This window comes from Mus caroli, unplaced genomic scaffold (genome assembly GCF_978045245.1).
Source record: "Mus caroli unplaced genomic scaffold, Mus_caroli_1 scaffold_8, whole genome shotgun sequence".
Classification (NCBI taxonomy): Eukaryota; Metazoa; Chordata; class Mammalia; order Rodentia; family Muridae; genus Mus; species Mus caroli.
In genome coordinates, this window is record NW_028227263.1 from 38,732,537 (window position 1) to 38,752,238 (window position 19,702).

Genomic DNA, 19,702 nt, shown 5'->3' on the forward strand with positions numbered 1-19,702 from the left:
CGTAGCTCAGCAGTCATAGCTGTTAAGGAAAGAGATTCCTGGGAGTGGGAAGGACAACAGGAATAGGATTCTGCAAGCTGTTCTTTTCACTCTTCCCGATCTCAGTCTCAAGCCAACTCTTTGTCAGTCAGGGATCTTGATCCCTTTTGCCTTTCTACAGTCGTGCCTGAGAAAATCCCTGACATCCCTCAGAAATGTACAAAGTTTTCCATAGTCTCCTTCTTTTTGTTCTGAGATAGAGTCTCCTGTAGTACAGACTGGCCTCAACTGTCATTATAGAACATAAGATGGCCTTGAACTTCTGATTTTTCTGCCTCTACGTGTTGCCATCACAAGTATACATCACCATATCTGGCTTATGTAGTGCTGAAGATTGAACCCAGCTTAATTCACACTAGGCCACTACTCTGCCAACTGAGCTACTTTCCCATCCTACCAGTGTCACATTTCTGTTATGAGTGTCTAGGTTGAGGACATTTCAAAGATTCAAGTACAGCCAATGCTCCATCTCCACCTGCAGTGTTCAATGGGGAATTCTGACCAGGTAGCACCAATATTCTTTGTTTTTAAATTCCTAAAGAAAAAACAAGGGGAAAATCCAATTCTACCTAGAATTGGTCATTGTCAGTGCCTAGAGTAGTCTACGATATCCATGTGCGTCATAAAACTCACTCCTGTCAAACAAATGTGGCTGCTGTGATACTTTGTCCTGGATGACATTTTAGTAAAATACACAATGGATAAGTCAGCTCAGAGAAAAGAGGAGAGCGGTCATGTTACCTGGCAGAGACAATGAGCTGGAGTTGTGAATTTAGAAAAGAGGTTGAGAACAAAAGCAATTAGGACATTAGAAAAGGGCAAACTTCTGAGCCAAAATACAGGAGAGATACCTTTTTAAATAGTCTAAAGACAAACTTATAGAGATTAAAAATAGTTCATTTAATGTATTGCTGTCATAACAAATTATTATAAACTCAATCGTTCAAAATGCATTTATTCTCTGATAATTCTGGAATTTATTCTCTGATAATTCTGGAAGCTAGAAGCGTAACAGTTGCTCAGGCTACAAGTCAAAGTGACAGCAGGGCTCAACCTTTTACCAAAAATTCTGGGGGAAAATATTATTTCCTTGGATTTCAGTTTCTAGTGGCAACCTGGCCATCTTGGCGTATGGCCCCTTCTCCCATCTTCAAGGCTCATCATCCACACGGCTGCTGTCTTCTCACTGCCATGACTTTCAGTATCTTCTCTGAGCTTCATATATGGACCCATCATCTCAGGTTCCCAGACAGCCTAGGTGAGTCTCCTTGTCCCAGGATTCCTTTTTTGTTTGTTTGTTTGTTTTTATTCACATTATATCTACATTGCTTCCTGCCCCACCCTCCTCTCTAGTTCTACCCTTATAAATCCCTCTCCCCATTACCCACTCCTGTTGGGGATTTGTTCTAATGCTTTGATTCAATCAGGAATCTGCATGTCCAAATGCTGAAGGTCCTTGTCCCCAGTTGGTTTTTTGATTGATCAGTAAAGATGCCAATGGCTAATGGTTGGGCATGTGGAAGGACACTTAGAGTTGTAAGGGTAGGATGCAGAGAGGAATAAGGCAGTATGGCCATGGCTCAGTGACTCAAGGAAGAAGAACATGATGCCATAGCAGCAGGAGATAAAACCAGCCAGCCATGTGAGACTTCGGGTAAGTGGCCACTGGCCACTTCTTCGGTTGGGCCTGGGGTAGGAGAGGAAGGTTTAGGAGTGCCCAGCCTTTGAGCCAGCCAAGGCATTTTAAAAATAAGCCAGTGTGTGTGTGTGTGTGTGTGTGTGTGTGTGTGTGTGTCTTTCATTTGAGGATCCAAAAATAGCTCCTGGGTAGGTGCAAGCGTGCAATTTACTAGGAACACAAAGCGGTGTAGCAAAAACTCTCCACTACACATTTCCCTTCTACTCAGAGAAGGAGAAGCTCCCCTTGGATACCACCCCAGCCTGGGATATCTGGTCACAGTAGGATTAAATACATTCTCTCCCACTGAAGCCAACCAAGCAGTCCAGTTAAGGGAAAGGGACTCAATGGCAGGCAACAGAGTCAGAGACAGCCCCCACTCCAATTGTTAAGGGACTCAGAAGAAAACCAAGCTGCACACCTGCTACAAATGTGTAGGGGGCCTAGTTTCAGCCCCTGGATATTTTTGGTTGGTGGTTCAGTCTCTGTAAGTGTCCTAAAATTCTTAACCGCAGTCTGAGACATGGGGTTGGGGGGGGGGATTATTTTTACTATTCCCCACTCAACAACATTTCATGCCAATATAGGAATATGTTTGTTGGCAAAATTCATGATGCTCTTGTTTTTAATAGCTGAGTAGTGTTCCATTGTGTAGATGAACCACACTTTCTTTATCCAGTAGTTGAGAAACATCTGGGTTATTTCCAGTTTTTGACTATTGCCAATAAAGCTTCTATGAACATAGTTGAGCAAGTGTCCTTGTGATATGGTGGAGCATCTTTGGGTATATGCCCATGAGTGGTATAGCTGAATCTTGAGGTAGAACTATTCCCAGTTTTTTGAGAAACTGCCAAATTGATTTCCAGAGTAGTTGTATAAGTTTGCACTCCCACCAGCAAAGGAGGAGTGTTCCCTTTGTTTCACATCCTTGTCAGCATGTGTTGTCCCTTAAGTTTTTTTTGTTTTTTGTTTTTTTTTTTTTTAATCTTAGCCTTTCTTATGGGTGTAAGGTGGAATCTCAGGGTCATTTTGATTTGCATTTCCCTGTTGACTAAGGACACTGAACATTCCTTTAAGTGTTTCTTAGCCATTAGAGATTCCTCTGTTGAGAATTCTCTGTTTAGCTCTGTACCCCATTTTTTAATTGGATTATTGGGTTGTTGGTGTCGAACTTCTTATACAAATGGATGTAACTAGAAAATATCATCCTGAGTGAGGTAACACAGACCCCAAAGGACATGTCTATTATGTACTCATTTATAAGAGGATATGAGCCATAAACTAAAGGATATCCACACTACAATCCCCAGATCCAAAGAAGCCAAATAACAAGGATGAGCCAAGATAGGATGCTTGAAACTTCCTCAGAAGGGAAAATAAAAGTTATAGGAAGTGGATGGAGGGAGGGAAATGGGTAGGGGAGGGAAAGAGGAAGGAAATGGGGTCAGGGGGATCACATGTAGGGAGATCAAAGCAGAGAAAACTGAAATCAGCAGGAAGGGGGGCATCTCTAGGACATGTCAAAGACCTGGGATGGGTGAAGGCCCCAGGGAATCTATAGCTGAGACCTCTAGCAGTGCTGGACATGGAGCCTTCTATAGCTAGGTAGGACTCTAGTGAAGGGATAAGGACAGCAACCCACCCACAAAATCTTTGGCATAAATTGTGCTGTGCCTACAAAATGTGCAGGGACAAAGATGGAGCAGAGACAAAGGGAATCACCAACCAAAGACTGGCCCAAATTGAGACCCATCGCATAGGCAACAACCAAACCCTGACACTATTAATGATAGTCAGTTAACTTACAAACAGGAGTCTAACATAACTGTCCTCTGAAAGACTCAACCCAGCAGCCAGTAGAAACAGATGCAGAACCCTACAGACTTATGGAAGAGTTGGGGAGAAAATTGATGGATCCAAAGAGGACAGGGACTCCACAGGAAGACCAAAGGGGTCAATTAACCTGTACTCTTGGGGGCTACCAGACACCAAAGAGTGAGCATGGACTGGACCTAGGTCTCCAGCACATATGTAGTGGACATATAGCTTAGCCTTCAGGTCTTCATGCAGGTCCCCCAGCAACTGGAGCAGGCACACCACTAAACCTGTAGCCAGCCTGTGAATCCTGTTCCCCTAACTGGGTTGCTTTGTCTGGCCTCTTTGGGAGAGGATGTGTCTAGTCCTGTAGTGACTTGGTGTGCCATGGTGGGGTGATTCTGGCGGTGGGGGATACTCTACCTCCTCAGAAGAGAAGAGGAGGGGGGAAATGCTGCAAGGAGCTGTGAGAGGGGGGTTGGGGGAGGAGGCTGATATCAGGATGTAAAATGAATAAATAAATTGATGAAAAAGAAATATACTATTTAATGATAAAAACAAAGACATTATTTCTTTGCCATCATTCTTTAGCACATAAATATCACACTGGTATCTCTTCTGGGCTGGATTGTGTCACGGGGTTTGTTTTTTAAAATTGCTGTTTGAGCTACCAACTTGAATTTCATAATATATATGAAATTTTGCTTGAGATTGGGGCAGAATTTCAAGCAACTTCTGACAAGCCCTAGACATACTTCTGACTTTTTTCCTATGTATGTACAAAATGTTGAGTTTCAGCATCAACAATTATATATATATATATATATATATATATATATATAAACTCTGAAAAACGTTGAAGATTCCTCAACTACCTTGTGTGGAATCAAATATTCAGCCAAGATTTAGTTCTTCTTGTAAAAGTAAGGAGTATGTTCATCTCATTACTGTGTGGATTGATTTCATCTCTAATAATGGGAAATTATTTATATAGCAAAGATTATTTTAAGACTTGGGGAAATGACTCCGCAGTTAAGAGGGCTCACTCTTATAGAGAAGTAGAATTTGGCTTCCAGCATCCAGACTGGGTAGCTGACAACTGCTTATAACTTCAGTTCTGGGGACCTGAGGCTTCCTAGTCCTGCTGTTGGGGGTACATGTCTCTCGTTGGAGCTAATGATTTGATGCAAATACCTTCATGAAATACCATTTTACAATCTGGGCTTTCCCCCTCTCTCTACCAGAGACTAAAAACTCAGGGACTCACACATGGTAAGCTAACCATGTCCTGTATCTCAGTCCTTTGCTGTTGTTGTTGTTGTTGTTGTTGTTGTTGTTGTTGTTGTTGTTGGGCTGGTGTTTGTGTGTTTGCTTTTCAACTTTAAGATGGTTTTACTGAGTTGCCAAAGTTGACCGTCAACTCACTATGAAATGAGTTTTCCTTTTGCCACTTGCAAGCGGGGAAGAGGAAACCAAGGTTCTGAAATGCATTGTGAAGAATCCTCATAATCTGAACTTCTCATCCTTCCTGCCTCTGAGAGTCCGGTCCTGTCTCCCACTAAAGACAGGCTGCAGTCACCTCCATCCTGCAAACACTTGGTCCTGGGAGGCTCGAGTAAAGCAGCTCAGGAAGCATGTTAAATAAGATATGCAGTCTTCCTCTAGGCTGCAACTCCCATTTCTTCAGTTTGCATTGTAAACAAGTTTACAGCAACCCCTTTCTTCGTCTTGCCAGGATGTTAACAAGCTGGGGAGGCTGAATTTTCCTCAAGGCTGCTGGCATGCGCAGGCAAAGTCAAGAAGCAGAGGGATCCCTGCATTGGGATCTTGGAGATAAGCCCCATTCCCACCGGGCCAGCTGCAGAAGCGCCCGGGCTAGTCCTGTGCCAGAGTCATGTGACATAGAAGCTCGAATCTGTCGCTATGGGGCAGGAGTCAGCTCCTCAGTGGCCACTGCCGGATGTTTCATCATCCCCACCATCAAAGGCACTGTTCATCTCGAGGACAAGTCGGGCATCTCGCTCCAGGTGAGTTCTGCCGGGAAAGCGCGGGGCAGGAAGGAACCTAGGGCTAGGCGAACAGAACAGCAGCAGGTGGAGGCCTGGGCAGAATTCATGAGCGGTTTCCCAGCTGGTTGGGATAGTGGGCCTCAGGGCTAAGCTGCAGACTTTTCTGCAACAGGTTGGGATGAGAACAAACTGGCCTAGTGAGGGAGGAGCTGGGTGGAGTTGAGGGCTATTATAGGGAGGTTGGCCACGCCTCTTACAAGTATATGTTTGCCTCAGTTACTTGCGTTGTCATAGGAAGGTGCTAGTGAGTCCCCAAGCCACTCACTGCTCCACTGCTCCAGCGGAATCCGAAGTGAGTGTGGCAAGTCTCTAGAGAGGTGAGCTCTGTCCCCAGCCTTGCTGTTAGCTGGTAAGGATCCCACAGTCATTCCCCGGTGGCTTGTTAAACGAATGTGATCACTCCTCCCCAGCCATTGCACCTTTGGCTGAAGCCAGGATGGAGGCAGATGGTCAATGAGGGCCTGGAGACACTAGCACTCTGGGATAGGTGGCAAGCCTGGTCCAGGGGTCTTCTTGGACCTGCAGCTAACCTCTGCACTCTGGTCCCAGAGAGAGCCTTCTGTATTAATACCTTTCTCTCTGCTAGTCCTGTAAGACATAAAATCAGCCAGGCTTAGAGCTGCCTAGCCCAACATGGGTGAAATCTGAGGTCTATCTTCACACTGTATCTGCCAGGACCAAATCTGTCACCGGGGCCACCGTGATTCTCATAGCCCTGACGAAAATGAGTGTCAAGAAGAAAGATCTTATCACCTTACAGGATCCTGAAGCCAAGTACCCGCTGCCCTTGATTGAGAAGGAGGTAGTGGGTCACCTAAACCTCCCTCCGGTTAGGTGAAAGAGGAGGGTAGGGGGTGGGGGGAGAATGCTAGTTGGGGATGTGAGGTGATCAGTCACCTCGGGACCAAATGGAGCACCTTTCTAAAGATCTGGACCACAAAGCAAAACTCCTAGAGAGTCAACAGAACCTGCCTACCTCTTTCTTCTTCTTCTTTTTCTAACCAGCACATCAGTCACAACACCAGAAGGTTCCGCTTTGGGCTGCCCTCACCAGACCATGTCCTGGGGCTTCCTGTCGGTGAGCAGTGCTTGGTGACATCTCTAAGTCTGAGTGTTTGAGTACTTGGCTCCTATTAGCAATGGATTCCCATTCTTGTGGGATATGGAGGGTACCCTGATATAACCCTGGACCATGTGAATAGAGGGAATAGGCAGCTGGACTTGAGGACAGTGTCCCCATTACCCCACTTGGACTGTCACAATAGAATATAGCTTGAGGAACACTGATAAGACGTACGCTTAGAGTCAGGAAGTTTAAGATCTCGTTAAAGGCTCCTGTCCATGCAATTTAAGGCCAGTCCCTCACCATCTCTGACCTTCTTCCATCTATAAAATAGTATTTCCCAGACCTTTCTGCCTACTTCAGGTATAGTGAGGGTAAAATGAATAATGGATGTGAAAATTCAGAAACTTTGTTGTGTTGTTCAGGGATGACAAGAACAGATGTTCCCTTGTAGTCAAGGCCCAATATACATGGGAATCACTAGCAATGCAAATGCCCTAACTGGATGGATTATCTGAGGGGTCCTGAGACCCACTTGAGGAGGGACTCACTGTGGAAACCAATCCCAGCTAACCTCTTGAATTGTCCCACTTCTAGTTTCATCAGTAACATCTCTAGACAGCTCATAAGATGAAAAATCTAAGGAACAAAGGTGGGATTGAGAAGCCCTGCCCCTTGTCTCCTAGAGGACAGCCTTACTAATGACCTACTTTCAAAGAAAGCTCTGACTTCAACTCTGCCAAGTGATGAGATTATATTCTGAGGAGTCCTGCCGGGATCCCGAGCCTGCTTGCTGTTCCTCACTCCTCTGTCACTGGGCGTTCCATTCCTCTGCTTAGCCCGTCTGTCATCACCCTGTTGGGAGGCAGCATGAAAGCACAAGCCACTTGAGAAATAGAATTTGTAGAGACTTCTCTGACCTGCTTTCTCTTCAGCCCCAGTGGAAGCTGTGTGGTCAGAGGGACAGGGCAATGTAGTGCCCTCTAAGAGTCTTGATAGGAAAACTGGACGCCTCACAGCTCCACTAACACAATGATGGGAGGAGGTTGGACCCTGGGACCCAGAACACAGCTTCATTCTGTGTGGGGATTCAGTGACTGACTTTGTAGGTCCCCAGTTTCAGGTGAGCTCTCAGAAGGAAGCTGGTGCTTCAGGCCTGTGTTCTCAAGTGACCCTGGTGCCCAATCAGGCTATTTCTATAAATTTGCCCCTTAGCCTCAAGGGACTCCACCAAGACCCAGATTTACACTGCTTAACATTATCAGCTAGTCCCTATGTCCCAAGCATACACTGCTTAGCATTATGAACTAGCCTCTGTGCCCTCAAGCATCCATCCCAATCCCCTCTTCCTTTTTGCCCCCTCTTCATCTCTGTCTCTCTCTGTGTGTTTCTATTTCTACCTGTATTTCTAATTTCTCAAGCATACTTAATTTCTACTTCATCTGAACCTGTCCTGAACCTTCTTTTGCTTCTAGCTTTTAGCATTCCTTGATGCAGTTCCTCCCCTCAATACTAATTGTCTTGGTCCCTGAAGTCTGTACTTCAATCTGACCCAGTATCTGCCATCAGGCTATAGTCTAAACTCATGTCTTTGCCCTCCCCCCAAGTCTATAGAATTCTACTCTGGACAGGCAAAGACATAGCATAAATGTCCCTGGTGCCTCTCAGTAGAGCCAATGGCTAGATTGCACACATTGCTACTTTATTTGAAATAGGACTATCCAGGTCCTGGGACCCCACAGCATTCATGAGGCTAAGCCCTGTTCTATCCTGGAACACAGATGGGGTACTGGTGACTCCCTCCCAGACTCCAGGTCAGGAAGAAAAACCTTTATGAAGACAATAGTTTTCTTTAAACAGAAAAAAAAAATCTGATTTTTTTTGAGACCAGATCCCACTCTTAGACCAGGCAGAACTGCAATTTATAGCTCAGATTAGCTTTGAACTCAAGTCAGTCTCTAAGGTCCAAGTGCTAGAATTGCAGGTATGTGCCACTACACCTGGCTCCTTCCTGATATTTTTAGTGTCCAACCCCACCTTTAAATCAGTCTTACTCTAAGAATTATAGTGTGATCTTGGCTGGGTAAGTGTTATCAAAGTGAATCTTTGGATGATTCCTGAGTTCTACTTACTATCCTCAGGTTTAACATTTGATACATTTTTGTAGGTAACTATGTCCATCTCTTGGCACAAATTAACAATGAATTGGTGATCAGGGCTTACACACCTGTCTCCAGTGACGATGATCAAGGCTTTGTGGACTTAATTATAAAGGTAAATAATGCCCATCTTACCCAGCTGTCTAGAACTCCCAGGTATCCTAATCGTAGTAGAGTGGAGAGCGGTGTTTTTTTCTCTGGGGGTGGGGGGGGATACTTATGGCCTGTACAGTGCTTTTCAATAATCTCATTTATCAGCTATGCTACACTTTATCCTGTAGTGTCTCAAAGGATTGCTGTGGTTAATCTGTCAACTTCACACTATGTAGAAATCACCTGAGAAGAGTCTCAACGAGGGACTGTGTATATATATATTAGGTTGGCTTGAGGAAATGTGTGTGGTGGATTGTCTTGATTGTATTAATTGATGTAGAAAGATCCAGCCCATTGTGGGTAGCACCATCCCCTAGGCAGAGGACACTGGACTGTTAAAGTGCAGAGAATGAGCTGAGCACTGCCAGGCATGCATGCATGCATACATTCATTTCTCCCTGTTGGATGTGATGTGGTAAGCTGCTTCAAGTTCCTGCCTAGACTTTCCTGCAAAGATAGACTTTAACCTGGAATTATAAGCTAAAATAAACCCTTTCTCCCTTAAACTGTTTTTTTACGGGATATTTTATTGTGGAAACAGAAATAAATTGTTAAATTGTTCACAGTGAGTGTGAAAGTATTCACTTGCATGATGTCCGATTCCAAGTGCGCTTTCCACTTGTGTGTAACTACAGCCAAAGGCACAGAAGTGTAAAGGACCCATAACTGCTTTTCAGATCTACTTCAAAAATGTGCACCCCAAGTATCCTGAAGGAGGGAAGATGACTCAGTACTTGGAGAACATGAAAATTGGGGATACCATCCTTTTTCGGGGGCCAACAGGGCGCCTGTTCTACAATGAGCCAGGTACCAGGTGCTGCTCAGTGGGGTCTCACAGCTTGGAGATTCCTCCTGTGGTCATTCTGTGGTCTTCCTCAGCCCTAGGGCACACGGGCTTGTACTTCCAGTCTTCAGACTTTCATTCCCACAAATGCACTTAGAGTGACTTCTGTCACTGCTCAAACTTATTTCACACATGCATACGCTCATCACTGTCTCTGCACAGATATATGAACGGTGCCTGCTGATGAGTACAATGGGAGGAATGTACACTAATCATTCACCCAGATTCTCCATTTACTCACTCATCCACCATTGCAATGGAGGGGGCTCTAAGAGGCTCCCAGGTCATTTCAGCTTGCCTAAGAAGAGGCCCAGCTAGTCCCTGGGATGCCCAGCCTTGATTTCCACTCTGTACACTGGCATACCAGAGGTGGCCTATGAAGCTACTGTGTCAGAATGGTTTGGGACGCTACAACCTCTCCCTTAGCTGGACCTGCCTCCTAAGACTCAGACATCTTTTGTAGACTGCCAGACAAGGGCTGCAGAAGTCAAAATCATCTTTATATTTCTAGGAACCCTTTTAATCAAAGCAAACAAAACAAGTGAGCCTGAAAAAAAGCTGGTTCATCACCTGGGGATGATTGCTGGAGGCACAGGTAAGATTTTCAGGGTTTCTCAAAGACCTTTCTAACTTAGGAGTTCTTTGACCCTATGAGATTCCTTCCCAGCTGTGGTAGTGGGAATGTGGAGTCAGACACTGAATCTAACCCCATTCCTCTGCTCCCTCTCAAGTCAGGGCTGTGTGACCAGGCCAGGCAGGCTTTGCTCACTGGCTCCAAAATAGTGGAAGATCCAGTTCCAGCCTGACTTTCCAAATCCTTCGAGAATGAACTCTTAGGAGACATACAGGATTAGGAACCATCACAGACAGTTTTAATGTTCACTGGCTCTGGCCTCTGTGTGTGTGTGTGTGTGCTACCTGAACACCCAGGCTCAGAATCATCCTTTTTTTTTTTTTTTTAACTAGCTCACAGAATGTTTTTTTCCTTTTGTCACAGGAACATTTAAAAGAAGGGCTGAGCATGTGGCTCAGTTGGTAGAGTGTTTGCCTAGCACAGGAGGCCCTGGGTTCAATCCACAGTATCATATAAAACCAGGCATGGAGACACATTGTAACTCCAGTACTTAACATGATCAAAAGTTCAAGGGCATTCCTTGGCTACATAATGAGTCAAGGCCACCCTGGGATACTTGAAACCCTGTCTCAAAAAGGAAAAGGGGCCTTTGACCTTCTGTTGCATTAGAAAGGAACACCAAAATCTAGGGTATTCTTCCCCACTTTGGGTTTGGGGGACAGAAGGGGAAATGGTAGAAAGAGAACCGGTGAACATGTTAATCCACTAAAGGCCAGAAACTGGGGCACTGGAAATGGGAGCAAACTGGCCTGCCCACTGTTTTGCAGGCATTACGCCCATGCTACAGCTGATTTGCCACATCACCAAGGACACCAGCGATGAGACCAGGATGTCCCTCCTCTTTGCTAACCAGGTCAGTTCTGCAGAGTCAGCCCAGAGTCTGCTGCAGTAGCATGGAATGTTCCCAGTCCAGCCTCTGTATGAATTCATTCCTCCCCCATTGCCTGAGGGCATGCTGCTTGGCTGCCTGCGGCTGTGGGAGGCTTAGTAGGCTCAGCAAGTCTGCTGCTGGTAGCTGAAGAAGCTAAAGCCAGGCCTAACCTGTTTGTTTCTGCTTAACTCCTATCTTCCCTACAGTCCTACTCCATACACTGAACTTTCTCCTCAATTCCCAGTCTGTGTTATTCTTTTTTTTTTTTAAAGATTTATTTATTTATTTATTTATTTATTTATTATATGTAAGTACACTGTAGCTGTCTTCAGACACTCCAGAAGAGGGAGTCAGATCTCGTTATGGATGGTTGTGAGCCACCATGTGGTTGCTGGGATTTGAACTCCGGACCTTCGGAAGAGCAGTCGGGTGCTCTTACCCACTGAGCCATCTCACCAGCCCGTCTGTGTTATTCTGAGTATTAAATAATGGGTGTTCCTGCTGGACATTCTAAGTTCAGAAGAATATACATGCATCCATTTGTCTTTTTCCCTATATGTATTATGTAATCTATACATGATACATCCTCATACACGCACAGTTTTCTTCACTTAGTAGTATCAACATAGGCATTTTCCTCTTGCTAAGTTTAAATATTCACACCAAAGTTATGTTTTACTAAATATTCATTCAGGTTCTTTCCAGATTTTGGTCATAAACAAGTAATTATGAGTAATTGTTAACTTTTATTTTCTGAAACAAAGCCAGAAGTAGAATTACTGGACAAGAGCCATGGGGGAGTTGATGACCCAAGCCTGGGCACTCTCTTGGAGCCTTGGTCCACTTTTCCCAGAAGCAAATGTAGACCACCTTCCTCTTCCACACATCACTAGCCCCACCTTCCCCTGGCTCCTCAGAGAAGACCAACCTGCACTAAGCTTGAGTCCTTTGGCCTGTTAGGCCTGACCCTAGATGCAGGGAATTGAGTGGGGACTTTTGCATGCAGTCGGCGGTCTGTGCAGCCAGTCCTTCAGCCAGAGGGCAGCCTTGCTGTTGGTACCCCACCCCACCCCTCAGCCCCTCCAGCTCTTTAGTCACTCAGACAGGGAGTAGCAGGAGCTTGTCTGCCCCTGGAGTCTGGCAAGCTCTTGATCTTGGACAACGGCAGTTCAGTTGTGAATGTGCAGACCCATGCGTTCAATCTAGGGAGGCATACTGGCTGTTTCTAGAGGGGCCTTTATAATGTTCCTTCTTTTCTAGACAGAAGAGGATATCTTGCTGAGAAAGGAGCTAGAAGAAGCCGCCACGACTCATCACAAACAGTTCAACCTGTGGTATACCCTGGACAGGCCTCCCAGTGGTATGACCCATGTTGCTCTCCTTTATTCTGGGCCAGCTCCACCCTTGGACACACCTATAGACTAGTCTCTAGCTTTTGTCTGTTTTGTCTTTAAGGTTTACTCCATAGGAGATTATGCCTGGGGGGGCTCTTGGTCTGTATAGGGCATACAAGAATCTGAGTGGGAGGATATTGGGAGCAGCAGTTTTTAATGGGAGTCAAGGGCAGGCACTAAATACCTCTTCCACACGCCACACACTGCACTGAGTATAGACTCTGAGCCACCAGGCTAATTGAGCATGTACTCTGCAGTCAGCACATTGCACCTAATATGACCACTGGCCCCTTAACCTCTTGTACCTGCTCATGGCTACTTCTCACCTCCAACCTCTTCTGGACACCAGACTTCAGATGCTGAGCTTCAGCCAGCTCCTGCAGCCTCACCCAGCATCCCAGGAACTACCATGCACCTTGCATCATGCATTACACATCTCCTGCCTCCCTGATCTACACTGCCTATACCTATAAGCTGTCCACCAGTGTGACCTCCTCACCTCCCCCTAACAGCCCCACTTTCTACTCAATGCTTAGAGCAGAGAGACAGCATCCCGAGTCTCCAAATCCAAGGCTTGAGCCTAGAATTTGGCAAAAATGCTATGGACGTCAGGGAAGCCACATGTCTGCTTCTTGAGTCAACTATTGACAATCAGCAGTGCAGACTTCCAAGCGTTTGTAGGGCAGCCTGGTCTCCAGCATCAGGGACAAACGCAGAACCATGCTTCTTCCCTTTCTGCTTTATTTCAGACTGGAAGTATAGCTCAGGCTTTGTTAGCGCTGACATGATCAAGGAGCACCTCCCTCCTCCTGGGGAGGACACACTCATCCTGGTGTGTGGCCCACCACCTCTGATCCAGGCGGCAGCTCACCCCAGCCTGGAGCAGCTCGGCTATACCAAGGACATGATTTTTACCTACTAACACCTCCCACACTACTTAGCGGGTCCCTCTCTCTGTTTTAGAGTGAGTTTGGCTTCACCCTGTTCAAGTCAGGTATTTGCAAGGTGTCTCTCCATGCACCCTTGGGCATGATGTTCTTTTGGTTGTGGGCCTAAGAAGTGTTCATGGGCTGAAGACAAAAGTGATTTTGGAGCTTCCAGGTTTGGAGGCTGGGAAGGAAGCCACTTTCTCCATGACTTTCTCCATGGCTTAGCGGAATAAACTGGACTGCTTTGCATTTAGCTTACAATGTGTGGATATGTAGAAAATACACTGGGCAACCCAGGACTTGCTGATGTGAGGTGAGGGTGAAAAGGAGTAGGGGTGTGACCAGAACTGGCAATATAGCGACGGTTACGGGATAGCATTCCAGCAGGATCCGAACAGGTCTCTATCAACCTAACCACTTACGAACCTTCTTTACATTTCTCTGCTTTGAAGGCCAAACTCACAAGAGGGCAAAGGCCTTGTGTGGTCTTCCTTGCCTTGTGAGACACTTTTTTAAAAAAAGCTGTATGTCAGGGCACTAAATCCACAGTAGGTAGGCTCCAGGAACCCCTTTCTGACTCTCTGCATTTTGTACAGCAGATGGCAATATTGTGGATATTTATATTTTAGTATCCTCCACCTTGGCACTGTGTCAAAGTTGGCATGGTTACGTTTCTTCATTTCCCATTTCCCAGAAGCTGTGCTTCAAATCCCATCATTCAAACCAGATGATACAGGGACCACTAGTGCCACCTGCAGGTCAAAGTGAGAATAACATACTGGTGCTCTGCTACTGCAGGGGTTAAAGCTCACCCCAACTCCATTCCTTATAATCTTCCTAATGGGCCAGAGGTTCTACGGAGCTTTTGTTCTCTAAGTCGCACAGGAGGAAACAGACAGCGTTAGTCATGCATTTCTCCAGCCATTCAGACAGTGGGTGGCAGAGTTGTCTTTAAACCTGCATCTGTTTAATTTTATATCCTTTCGGAAGAACTGGCAAAGTAGCTGCAGTGTTAGCACTTGCTGCAGGATTTGCTACTTAATGTGCACGTGTGTGTGTGTGTGCATGCGGGAGGGTGGGGGGTACAAGAAAAAGAAGAGAGGAATGGGGTTCCCTGGAGCTCTGCTATATCCTTGAATCTCACCCACAGGGGGCCAAACACCATCTCAAACAGGCCCGGGAGGGACACTCCCTCGTTCATTCACCCAATTGTACTCAGTGTATTCTATCATAATGACCCCCTCAGGGAAAGACACAACGGCTCACTCGCTGCTACACTGCCCCGCTTAGCCTTGAACTCACTCTGTAGCTCAAGTCATCTGTGAACCCCACAACCCTTCTACCTCAGCTTTCCAACTAATAATAACTAGGATTACGAGCATGTGCCACTAGGGTCAGCTGCAAAGCCTTTCACCACTGGACTCATTCCACATCATTGGATCTTTCATTCTGTAGACCTTCTGGTGATTTCACTTGTCACTGGACAAAGCCTGGAGATGCTTTTGGCTTTCCTAGCTAGAAGAGGTGCCAATGACATCTGCAGGGAAGACCAAGGATAGTGGTGACTGGCAACTTGATTACAAGCAATACACTTGGAACTCACTTAGGCCACACAGACTACAGCAGCTCAGCTGGTTTGTGTATCAGGTATACATGTGCATATAACCTTAAAGTGAACTGTGAACATCTCAGAGGCACACAATGCTGAAGGGCAGAGTTGATTTGGAACCAAAAGAAAGAATAAAGGAAGTGAAGCAAAGACACATCGGTGGACTCACAAAGGTAAGCATGATGGTGGAAAGGTGGCACAAAGGTGGCAAGATGGCATGTCCATCTGCGACTAAGGAATTCAAAGCAGAAATGTGACTAGGTGACAGAAGTGGAGAATGGTTGGCAGGGATCGTCTAGGAAAGTGAGGGACCAAGTAGAAAACCAGGGACAGCGATCAGACAGCAAGGCTGGAACTAGAATAGTCATGGCCTGGGAGGGAACTGGCTTGTATGAGACACAACAGGAAAAAACAATGAAGTTTGAGTTTGGAGACTGTCCACCAGGGGGCGGTGTTTGACCAGACACTGTATTTGAGGCAGCTGAGGGGGAAATGTGTCTTGGAATGAGGGTAGATGAAAGCTGTTGGGGAATCAAGAGAAGAGTCCTGATTCAGAGGCCCAGGCTTCTGGAAGTGGACATGCATACTTCTATGAAGCTGCCCCAGAGGGTCCACTACCCCTCCCCCCAAATCATTTCACTCAGCCACTGCATGACACACAGAACGGCTTATACAACCTTTCCCCACCTCCAATCACAGGCTTTCATGAACTAACAGCTCATTGTCTTTGTTCTGCATTTACCACACCACCTTCACCTCTGCAGGATCATCTGCAGTTGGCATATAAAAGTATAAAAGGTAGAAAAGTTGCAGTGGAAAGCAAGCGCTGACGACACAGGGAAACGCGGGGACACGACCGGATACCTGTCCCACCCCTCTGCTTTTGCTCTGGTCAGCGCCTACATCCAAAGGGGCCCATAAGCCCCATCTCTCGGTGGCTCTGTGCCAACTCCCCATTAAGGCGAACATTGGGGCTCCACGTGTGCCTCTCTAGGCTCTCAGCCATGAAGAATGTCATCTGCAGTCATCAGCATCAGGGACAGCCAGGCGGGTCATTCAGGAGTTGGTCCTGGCTCAGTAGAGTCTGTAAGAACACAGCCAAAGGGGCAGTTTAACAATCCATAGGCCAAGGCTACTCTACGGCATTTTCACAAGAAACAGACCCCAGGAGTGGCCCATATCCAGCATCACTGACCTACAAAGCTATGGTATCCCAAGGAGCCTGCGCACTAAGTGTTGGACAGACAGTAATGTTAAGATAAAAATGGGCTGAGGGCAAAGCCTGGTATACGCAAGTGCTTGCCTTTCTTGCACGGTTTTTTAGGTTCAGTCCCTACCACCACCACCCATACATAGGAACATATAAAACTAAGCCTTTCACCTTAGAGGTAGACTTACTATTTCAAGACCACCAAACATTTGTTAGAGATCCCGGGCCAAGATTGTACAGAGAAATTTCCCTGTGTGAGCCAAAAGACAAAGTCTGTGTGGCACTGATATAAGGAACTCTTCTACTTTGCCTTTAGACAGTTTTCTAACTGTGGGTAGCCATTTCTTGCTACTGCTGGTTTTCCCATGTGATTTACAAGAGGGCTATCATTGGCCCTGCTTTATTAGGGCTAAATAGTATTGGATATCTGAAAGTAACAAACGCCAGTCTCAGAGGGACAACAACACACCTGAGCTCCTAGAGCTACTAAAAGGCAAATAAGGACCTGAGTCACTCCTACCTTCCCCAAAACGTCTTCACTTGGGACCAAGCTGCCACCCCAGGGAAAGGGCATGATTTGTATTCTTGGACACGGCAGGCTCCCCTAACTTGCAGGGTATATCTATGATATCAGAGGAGCCATAGGAATGTATGTTCTTCTGTGCCAAGAAGGCAGCACAGGATTCACTGGTCAGAAGTGAATCTGAGCTTGGTCTGGCTGCATGGGTGACCCAGAACTACTTGGGTACCATCATATCATTACCAGCTGAGACCAGGAAAGGCTCAACTCTGCAGAAGGCCTGTGAGCCTGCAATGCCCTGCAGTGTGCCTCAGGGCTGGCTCAGGTTCTGATCCACTATCAAGCAGCATCATTACCTCTCCTGTGGCCATGAACACCACAATGCCCCACACCAAGCTCATGGGGCTTTACTAACCATGCCACCAGGAGGGGAGTTGGAATCCTACCGTGAGGCGGTGGATGTCTTGGGAGAGGAGCCCTATCTGTGTCACAGTGCCTTCAGAAGGTGCCATCTGTAAAACGGGCAGCAGCCTAGTCAGCACACGGGTGAAGTCCATGCTTTACAGAGACAGTGGCATGCAAAGCCCCCTCTACCCAGGTGCATCCCCTCCAGGCCATTTTTCCCTGGAGGGTGGACACGGTGTGTTTTAGGCCCTGAGAAGTGTCAGCTGGTAAGACCCATGCAGTTTCCGTTCCTGCACTGCATGCACGCACACTCTGCCAAAAGCCACACTCGGCAACTAGCACTCGGTGTAGAGATGCAGGCCATAGACAGAGCCTGTCCAGCAGTCTCTTGCACGTGTCCAGTGGTCCATCTATTTCCAGAAGCAGTGTGCAACAGAGGTGAAAGCCTCCGGGTTACTGGACAGGAGGGTGATTTCCAGGCACAGGAGCCCAGATAGCATTGCTGTGGTGTAAGAGGGCATCTTCAGGAGGCTGCAGTCTCTTCGTGGCACAGGAGTCTCCTCCTCCTGCCTGCCTTCTCCCCTCCTCCTCGGGTACTGCTGGCCTACTCCGTCTTCCTTGTCTGGAAGCTGCAGACATGGAGGCACCAAGGGCAACCTCTTGTAGGAGGAAAAAGCTGATCCACTAAGGGATTGAGAGTCGCGTGAGGCCACACAGATTCAGCAGCAATACAAGCCCATGCAAGGACTGAAAACAGGTGCATGCGGCCCCTCACTGGGACATAACTAACAGGACACAAAACCTGGCCTGACCTACTCTACAATAGCATTGACCACTGGGTACCAGAACTAAACACTAGTGTTGCCCAACCTGGCAAGCTTGTGCCCACTTCTCTTACTAGCTGGACTTCAGAGGAGGTAGCAGTCTTAAGTAACAGACCATGGCTGAGCCTTCTGTATGTATTAAGAACCAAAATGCTAAACATCACCTGAATCTGAGGTCAAATCAGAATGTCATAATGGGGCCATCACTCCTGCCCTCCATACCAGATGGATAAAGCACTGCTGTTATTGAAGCCCGCTGGACCCAGGAGTCAAATGTTGGCCAGTCCCAAGCTGGAATTTCCTGAGCAGAAGCTCGGACTGGCAGAGTACACATCTCTTCCTGGTCAGTGTCTGGCCAGACACAGGCCATCTGGTGAGACCATTACCAGCTAGTCTGTGTCTAAAGCAAGAGACCAGCTCTGTTTCTACTCTTCCAGGAAACAGAAGTGGGCAAGATGTGAAAAGCAGAGGCTTGCCAGAAAGGCTGCCTGTTCATTGCCCCACCCTTCACTCTAAGGCTCATGCTGCTGAAATGGAAAACTAAATAGGGTCTGTGTGACAGATGTAACCTCTAGCCAGGGTGTGCGTGACACCCTGGCTGCTTCTATGCTTCACAGAGGGAGATGAGGCCCAAGGGCAATAGGGCCACCGGCATCCTCTGACAGATGTTCCATCTCCTTGACTGAATCCTAGATTATAGGCCCTTAAGCAGACAAGTGGATATCACCCTCCCTCCAGTCCCCAACAAAATTAAAAATGTTTCACACTTTCTACATAAATACTGTTTTTATTATCAGAAACAAGTGGCCACTCTATAGTAAGGTACAATCAAATTACATTGTCACTATGGTCTAAACATCCGCTGTTGGCACTTTGATCTCAGCCATGACTTTGTGGCTCACAAGCCTAAGGCACTTGAATTCTTCCCTCGACTGAAGAATAGGGGCAGTGTCTGAGAACTGAACCTTTTGCGATTGCCCAGGGCCTGCCCTCTGCTCATGTGTTTCGAGCTGAAACATGGATACTATGAATTACTAAACATCTACAAATGTTTCCAGGTATTTTCCCAGAGTCCACATTTGGCTATAGTTCCCCAAAGTCTGTCCCGTTTGTGGCTGTATAACTGCATATCCTGACCATCCTTAAGGTGTGTAGTGAGACCAGCCCAAAGACACAATTGTTTTCTGTAGATCATGCAAAAGGACGAGGGTGAAGTGCAGTTATGTGGTGACACACAGTGTTACTGTGAGCTCTCCGTGCACAGAGAAGGCAGATAACAGGGGCGTCAGCTTATCTGTCCCACCTGGTCCAAACCATCTAGTTCATGGTTATCAAGGGGACTGAGGCCCCGGTAGACTCCGTAGACCCTGTGGCTGTCACTGACAGAATCTCCAGGCTCCATGGGGCAAATGTAATCTGTAGATTCATCAAACTTCTTTTTTCTCATGTTTCCAAAATGTGAAAATCCAAGTTTCTTAGGCTGAAA

General features: G+C 46.6%; 2 protein-coding genes across 5 annotated transcripts in view; one reads left to right on the top strand and one right to left on the bottom strand.

The window, feature by feature from the left end:
• Nucleotides 1–5,442: 5,442 nt before the first annotated feature.
• On the top strand, nt 5,443–13,709 carry Cyb5r2 (cytochrome b5 reductase 2). 4 transcript variants are annotated; one of them, XM_029479475.2, is made up of 10 exons: nt 5,443–5,559; nt 5,836–5,918; nt 6,277–6,403; nt 6,607–6,679; nt 8,832–8,938; nt 9,654–9,783; nt 10,332–10,415; nt 11,222–11,307; nt 12,586–12,685; nt 13,469–13,709. In XM_029479475.2, the coding sequence occupies exons 3-10, from the start codon at nt 6,326–6,328 to the stop codon at nt 13,639–13,641; spliced, it is 831 nt and encodes a 276-aa protein (XP_029335335.1). In that variant the 5' UTR covers nt 5,443–5,559; nt 5,836–5,918; nt 6,277–6,325; the 3' UTR covers nt 13,642–13,709. The 4 variants fall into 4 exon arrangements, with proteins under 4 accessions (XP_029335335.1, XP_085697550.1, XP_085697551.1 ...); XM_085841424.1 differs by having other exon boundaries at nt 5,467–5,559; nt 5,818–5,918; XM_085841425.1 differs by lacking the exon at nt 5,836–5,918 and having other exon boundaries at nt 5,473–5,559.
• Nucleotides 13,710–13,846: 137 nt separating this feature from the next.
• Nucleotides 13,847–19,702, bottom strand: part of Ppfibp2 (PPFIB scaffold protein 2) — a 148,112-nt gene continuing 142,256 nt past the window's right edge. The window contains 4 exon segments of the mRNA XM_029479474.2: nt 13,847–16,308; nt 16,310–16,341; nt 17,434–17,499; nt 19,520–19,696. Coding sequence (XP_029335334.1) covers nt 16,272–16,308; nt 16,310–16,341; nt 17,434–17,499; nt 19,520–19,696 — 312 coding nt within the window. The 3' untranslated portion in view covers nt 13,847–16,271.